Source organism: Capsicum annuum, chromosome 1, assembly GCF_002878395.1.
Source record: "Capsicum annuum cultivar UCD-10X-F1 chromosome 1, UCD10Xv1.1, whole genome shotgun sequence".
Classification (NCBI taxonomy): domain Eukaryota; kingdom Viridiplantae; phylum Streptophyta; class Magnoliopsida; order Solanales; family Solanaceae; genus Capsicum; species Capsicum annuum.
The window spans coordinates 27,135,867-27,144,231 of NC_061111.1; the positions used below are offsets into that span (position 1 = coordinate 27,135,867).

Genomic DNA, 8,365 nt, shown 5'->3' on the forward strand with positions numbered 1-8,365 from the left:
ACCATGTTCAACTTCAATTTATTGTTAATCTCCCCTGGTGCTAATTAATAGGGAATTCTCAAGTTGCTAAAAAAAAATAGTTACACTACAAATTTACTAGAACATAGAATAGTGTTTACACTTGGTAAGATATATGGATTCCTCCAGAGATCTTATCCCATGATGCTTACTATAGCCTTAAAACTCATAAGTTGAAGGTAGAGATATTACACAAACTTTAATGAACATTAACAATTTTTTTAATGCTTTTTTACTCCGACTTTTGATTCTCAAGAACTTGAAGCACAGATTGTGCAGTGCAATAAGAAATAGATTGAATAGTGACCATTGGATTCACTCCAAGAGCAGTTGGAAACACACTTGAATCACCAAGAAACAAACCTTCTACTTCCCATGTTTCTCCTTTGGAATTAACCACTGAAGTTGTTGGATCAACTCCCATCCTACAACTTCCCATTTGATGTGCTGAACATATAGGAACTGAATGTTTTCCCATTCCTATCGAACTTTCTTCTTTCACAAACCTCTCAAACTCCTTTAAACTTGCTTCTTTCACCTTCAAACTCCTTCCTTTTGTGTGTTGAGTTCCAATCTCTTCTGCACCCGCAGCTGCCAATATTCTTAACGTCTTCTCTAGGCCAAGTTTTAAATTTTCTTCATCAGTTTTATCCAACTTGTAAGTTACTGAATAGGGTGAAAATGCTTCTCCTGATCCCTTGTCCCTTGCCAACGCAAAGATATATGCGGTTCTTGAATATTTGCTCATTCTCATCTTGATATCTAGGCCTGAAACCCATGGCATTAGTGCTGAAAACATGCCAGGGTGCAATCCTGGTGTCTGTAGGATTGCACCATATCCTGATCCTTTGAAATTTGCCACGACTTTAGACACTGCTGTTATTATCCCTCCTTCATAACTTTTCTTCCCTGCTTTTGGCCATATTTCATTTGACATTGGTTGTGAATCAGGAAAGTATCCCCAGGCGATAACGACTGGATGGAGGTGTAAGTTTCTGCCAATGTTTGGATTCTTTAAGCCACTCCTCTTGAGCAATGAAGGTGTGCTAAGAGCACCACAAGCTACTATTGTGACTTTTGATTTCACCATGCCAATTTGCCTCACCCCATCATAATTTTGAAATGCAAAAGCAACTCCAACGGCTTTACTTTTTCCTGAATTGTCATTCTTTTTTTCATGGATCACTTCCAAGGCTTCACATTCAGGAAGTATTGCACCATTGCCTGATTTCACCAAATCAACTAGCCATGTCTCAGCTGTACCTTGTTTCCTCCCATCTTTACAACCCATGCTACACCATCCACAGTAGTGACCCGAGGGCGCATTCCTAGGGACTGTTTCCACTGGATACCCCAATTCTTGACACCCTTTTCTCAAAATCATGTTTTGGAACCCTTCATCCTCTATTTCAGACTGAACTCCCATTTTGTCACATACAATCTTCATAGCCCCTTTGTAGAATTCACTTCCAAACAGTTCAAGATTGTAGCTTTCGGACCATTCTTTTAGTACATGTTGTGGAGTTTGAATCGAAGCTGCCCAGTTAATCGTCGACCCGCCACCAACAGTGGATCCAGCAAGCAGCATAACATCCATGTCGGCAGTTATTAGTAGTCCACTTCCAAGGTACATTCGATCCATTGAAGTACCTTCAAGAAGTGAAAGGTTTGTTCTTGCAAGATAACTTCCTTTTTCTAAGACAAGTACTTTGTGTCCAGAATTTGCAAGATTACCAGCTATAACACCACCACCAGAACCTGAACCAACTACAACAGCATCACACTCAATTATGAAAGCAGGGCACTCTGTACTTCTCCTTGTGTTCTTGAAACTAAGCGGTTTCGACACAGAAAATCCTAGTCCTTGTAGCCTATGGAATATTATTTTCTGTGAATCTTTTAGACAGATGATTCCTTCATAAAGTGGTCCAAATGGTTGATCATCCTTTTCCTTACAGTCCATGTTTGAGTTTTCTTGTTTTTGCTTCTTAAAATCTGGATCAGGTCCAGAGTAACCAAGTGCTTTCCATGATGGATTCTGACTCACCTCATTCACCTAAAAAGAAATTAAGAATTTTCACTTTCAAGAAAATAAACATTAATCATTTCAAAAAGATGAGTTTTTAACACAACTTTGTTCATCTAAGTTGAGTTTGATCTACGTACGTGGAATAATTTACAGACAAGAATCTTTGAGTTCTAAGCAACATAGACAATACTGCTGGAAAATGTGGCATTACTATTTCTTTTGTATGAAGGGGAGCCTTGGTGTGACTAGTAAGTTGTTGTCATATGACCATGAGGTCACGGGCATTGGAAATAACCTCTGACAGAAATTCAAGATAAGACTGCGTACAAAAGACCCTTGGGGTCCAGCCCTTCTCTGACCCGCGCATAGCGGAAGCTTTAGTGCACTTGTCACGTGACCCGGAAGTCACGAGTGAAACAACCTCTTGCAGAAATCCAAGATAAAACTGAGTATGATAGACTCTTATAATCCGATACTTTTTTCGACCCCTCGCATACCAAGCTTTAGTGTTATGAACCGCCTTTTATAAACTATTTCTTTTGTATGAAATCTAAAAATAAATATTGTGAATATATGGGATTTCATTTATAAAATAATTCAAATAATATCTTTGCGCACAACATTTTCTTAGAAGATATTTTCTCGGTATTGTGAGCTTCTTTTGAATAAATTTCTAATTGAAATGTACTATCAAATGTGCAAATGTGCATACATAAATGAGCCTGCGTACTACAATTCGTAAATGTAAGGGCCCGAATGTGTCCGCCCACTAGAGTTTATGCTGTTACGCACACAGATAAATTAAAGGCGCGCCAGATACATGGGAAACATTCAAAAATTTATAGATTATTTACATAAAAAATCAATAAATGCACGATATATATATATATATATATATATATATATATATATATATTAGTATAGTATTTTAAATAATTAAAAAGACATTAATTATGTTTCTCTCCATGAGCAAAGGAGATGTAATTAATCATCTCATAAAGAAAAGGGCATAGGGTTAAATTTACTTTTGGATTATACAAAATGATTTGATTTTTCCCTCCATTAAAAATGTGATCATCTTTTCAAAGTTGATGTCATCCATGTCCTTGTTGTTAAAAGTTAGAGGCAAAATTATAACGACGAGATATGGATGATCTTAGCTTCTAACAGAGAAAGATTTTAAACCATTTCACATAATTCAAGAATAAATTTAAGTCGTTTATCAAAAATGAACTTAAAACTTATACAAAAAGGGAACCATCTTGTTTTAATTAATGTTCTTTCGTTCCACAAGCCAACCATTTCCAAAATTTTGATGATATAAGAAAATAGAACTTAATTTTCAATGGTCTAACTAAACAAGCAACACTATAGCATTCGGATGGCTTCTGTTCATTTGTATTACTGCTAATTAATTTCTCAACTACGCTATTCAAAAACAGTGTAAACCATAATGAAAGTACTAGTACTTGCATGTAGTTAGGTCTACAGAACTAATGCATATGACAGTACAATTGGGATAATTTTGAAAGAAACAAGTATATACTGGATATATTATTATTGTTATTCTGAGTATTTTTTATATATATAATCAACTTTGTTTAATTCTCACATAACTTTTACGTATATTTATTGTGCACGTCTCTAAATTGTAAATCAAATACATACTAATTTTATACATAAGCAATTTATCTCCTAATCAACTACTAAATATATTATTATTTATTTAAAATTTAATATTTACATAACCTATCTCCAAACCAACCACCAAACGACCACTACCCAAAATAAATTTTGACCCATCAATACGAGGTGCGGAGAGACTTTATACATGAGTCGAAATAATACCATAAAAAATTTGTTTGATATATAAAAATAATTTATTCATAATATAATAATTGAGTTGGAGCCGTACAAAGCCATATTATCAAAAACATTCACTCATGTTGGAGCAGACAAGTAATTAGTTTTTAATCACTTAACATCTTTATCCGTTCAACCAAATTCTTTAGTAGCATACCATTTGGAAGTTGGAACTATGTAATAAATGACAAAAAGATTTATATGTCATTAATACCGAAAATAACTCTCCGATCCAAAATAACTGATGTTTTAATTTTTTAAAATTAATTAAAATTATTTTTTAAATAAAATTAAAATGGTACATAATTTTTTTTTTCAAAAAATGTCCTTGACATATTTCTAATTCGATGGACAAATTTAATAATAATCATATCAACCTTAAAAGAAAAAAAAAATCATAATTAAAGACTTCTTGGCTAAAACCTCTATTAATTTTTAGAAGTGAGTGAATTCTTTAATTCTTATGCCCGAGGAAGTATACTATCAGAAATAGTCATTTATATTATATAATAATTTTATCTTGAGCCGGGGTCTATCGGAAACAGTCTCTCTACTTCTTTAGAGATAGCGGTATGGACTGCGTACATTTTATCTTTCTCAGACCCCACTTTGTGGGAATACACTGAATTTGTTTTTTTATTTGTTATATTATATAATAATTTTATACTATTATTACAAATAATAAAACTAATTTTCCGGGGTCTCATTTTTTTTTTTTAATCTAGTTGACTTTGGAACTGACCCGCCCTTTAAATATAGTTCGATTTCATTTTGAATAGTGACTTTTGCACGTCACAATTTTTGTAGGTCATTTATTATAAAAGGTGATATTCAATAATTTTCTCCCAGCAAACACAATGCTAAGGAAGTTAAATATAATTAGTGAGTAAAAGAAGAAATTTTATGCCGTCGTTTGGGGTGAGGGATAAATTTTGACATAACTATATAAGATTATTTTATTTTGTACGTTTGAGTTGGGATTGATTCACCTGTTAAATAAAATTCAATTTTTATTTTAAATAGTGATTTTTGTACGTCACAAATTTTTGTAGGTGATTTTCTATTTAGTAGATTATAAAAGATGATGTTTAATCATTTCCTCCCGCAAAGAAAATGCTAACGAAGTTTCTATTATAATTAATGAATGGATTAAAAAAAAAAAAAAAAAGCTTTAAGGGGTCATTTGATGTGTGGGACAAATTTTGAAATAAATTTATTTTGTATAGCGACTTTTGCATGTCACAATTTTTAGTAGATCGTCATTTTCTCATAATTAAATTATAAAAAAAGTGATGTTTAACCATTTCCTCCCAGCAAATAGAATATTAACCAAGTTCCTGATATAATTAATGACTAGTGAATAAAAGAAGAAACTTTAAGAGGTTGATTGATGTGAGGAGCAAATTTCGGAACAAATTATATATGATTATTTTTTTTTTGTTTTGATTTGGGATTGAGCCATTCCTAAAATAAAATTCAATTTTGACTTGAATAATGCTTCTGCACGTCACAAATATAGATTTCTCCTAATTAAATTATAAAAGTGATGTTTAACCATTTCCTCCTAGCAAACACAATGCTAACGAAGTTCTAATATAATTAATGAGTAGATAAAAGAAGAAACTTCAAGGGGTCATCTGATGTGAGGTACAAATTTGGGAATAATGTATATAATATTATTTTATTTTTGTTTGATTTTAGATTGAGCCATCCCTAAAATAAAATTCAATTTTATCTTGAATAGTGACTTTTGCACATCACAATTCTTTTAGGTCATCATTTTCTCCCAACTAAATTATAAAAAATGATGTTAACCATTTTTCCTAGCAAACACAAAGCTAACTAGCGTTCCTAATATATAATTATTGAGCCAGTAAAAGAAGAAACTTTAAGGGGACGTTTGGGGCAACGAAAATTTTTTGGAATAAGATGGAAGTATTTATATATATCTCCGTATCAAACAACCCTAAAAAGAAAGAAGTTGAAATTAACCTCTTAGATTTATTAGTGATTTTATTTAGACACACAAATTATAATGATATGTTTCAATTGAGCGTCTGAATTTTGATATTAGTTGGATCATATTGGAGGTTCTATGATTATTTGAGGTTAATACATATATCTAAATGATACAATATATTTTAAATGGTTGACTTATTTGTTCAACAAAAATTTGGGAACACAAATTTTTTTCTAAAATTTGAATTAAAAATATTTTATCACATACTTAAATTAGATCAATGGACTATGATTTGAATATCTGTATAAAATTTCTACTTCCTCTATTTTAATTTGTACAACACATTCTTTTTAGTCAGTAAAAAAAAGAACAACATATTTTATTTGATGAATTTCTAACGACACTATCAATATTTTATCCATGGTAGGTTGTACTTATTTGGGAAAAGTATATATATATATATATATATATTTAATTTGTACAACACATTCTTTTTAGTCAGTCAAAAAAAGAACAACATATTTTATTTGATGAATTTCTAACGACACTATCAATATTTTATCCACGGTAGGTTGTACTTATTTGGGAAAAGTATATATATATATATAAACCTTGCTTTTTAAATTTATTTATTTATTTTTCAAATAATTTTTAAAACAATATAAAATCTTTCTACATTTCAATTAAACTTTCATATTGAATTAAACTATATATATCACATGAGAGATAGGAAGGTGGACGATGCTCCGTGTAGGAAATAAATTGCATGCACGTTACATGTACGGATTTTCTGAATTTTTCTGTTAGAGAGCAGATGAAAGAGTAAATGCAATTTCAAAATGATTGGTGAATATTATGAGAAATTAAATTATCGTACAGCAAAAAAAATTACAGATGGAGAAAAAAATCAAAAGAAGAGGGGCAGCTTTACAATTAATGAAGTTAAAATACTACTTTCTCCGTCTCACATTACTTGTCATGTTTGTTACAAAATTTTGTCTCAAAATAATTGGCATGTTTAAAGAATTCACAGATAATTGGACATCTTTTTCCAACTTTATTCTTAGTAATTTAATAGAATAGTAATTAACTTCAATAGTTAATGATAATATTTAATGTGAGACGGAAGGACATATGCATGACCTTAATGAAAAGAAAAAAAAAATTGTTGAGTGTACGTAAATTAAATATAATAGTATTACCTGAGTGAAGAATACTAGGAGAACCAGAATTTTGGCAGCACAAAAGAGAATCCTTATGAGTTTGAAACAACTTGTTGCCCATGATTTGACAATTTTCTCTCTTTTGTTTGGTGAAATTTTGGAAAATTTCTGTAAATATGGAAATTGGTTTGATAGACTTGCTTTACCACAAAGTATAAGAGTTCCAATCCTTGTTGATAATAGCCATAGTGCTAATTTGCACAAGTTGAGCTTTGGATGTTGCAATCTATTATTTATCATCCATGCTATCTGAAAAGATAAAGAGTTAAGTCATTGACGATCCTTTAATATGAGTTTTATCATATTGAAGGTCAGGAATGAAGTATGATTAACGCTTTTAGTCAGTGGTTGAAACATGATTTTCACCTAAATTTTATCATATAGTACTAACTATATGTAAAAGAAAAATATTTAACTTTATATATACAGTATAAGTATAATTTTCTGATGAAGAGGTCAATAGAAGTTTTTGTAATGAATAATATAATATCATCACCATGTGCATGTATGATTTTAGAAATAAATTACAAGATAGAAAAAAATAACAAGATCTAAGTACAATTATAAACAAAAATGGCTTTACTGGTTATAATCTAGTGGTAGCTGTAGGAATGTGTCATATGATAGATGTGAGTTCAATTCTCATTATTTTTTTCATATTCACTATGTAATTAAAAAAAATTTATCACCCGATTCAAAAAGGAAAAAAAAAAAAATCTTACATGTTGAGGAGTTCCATTCATGGATGCTGAAGTGTAGAGGAACTTAGTGAAAGAATCATTTATGTTATTGGCTTCTTGATGATGATGATCACCAGATGAATTAAGATGAATTGAAGGTAAAAATGTGTCACAAAGAGCAGTAAGAGATTCCATTTGATTAGAAGAAAGTGTCCCCAACTCAACAATATTTGTTTTTGGTTCTGAAACAGTTACACTACTACTGCTACTTTGTGTCTTTTTCTGATCCATTTTTCTTTTTGGCTGTGCTTATTCTTTCTTGTGATACTATATTGTAAAGTGCATTTGACCAAGGTATTTATAGGGGAAAGGGAATAAACAAATTAAAGAGGGTACCCTACCTCCACCTCAGATGTCACCGAGAATTTGGTTGGGTTGAAGGGAGTTTATTACTTTATTTATTACTATATTATTATCTAGAATTTGGTTGAGTTGAAGGGAGTTTATTACTTTATTTATTACTATATTATTATCTAGAAGAGTGAGTTATGAAACGATCAAGGATATTATAGTCATTTCATAATACAAATTC

General features: G+C 31.0%; 1 protein-coding gene across 1 annotated transcript; it reads right to left on the reverse strand.

The window, feature by feature from the left end:
* Positions 1-8,106, reverse strand: LOC107871087 (long-chain-alcohol oxidase FAO4A). The gene is made up of 3 exons (XM_016717887.2): positions 7,816-8,106; positions 7,073-7,342; positions 1-2,074 (listed from the first exon to the last, which is right to left on the reverse strand). Exons 1-3 carry the CDS (start codon positions 8,062-8,064, stop codon positions 251-253), a joined length of 2,343 nt encoding a protein of 780 aa, XP_016573373.1. The 5' UTR covers positions 8,065-8,106; the 3' UTR covers positions 1-250.
* Between the last annotated feature and the right edge of the window lie 259 nt (positions 8,107-8,365).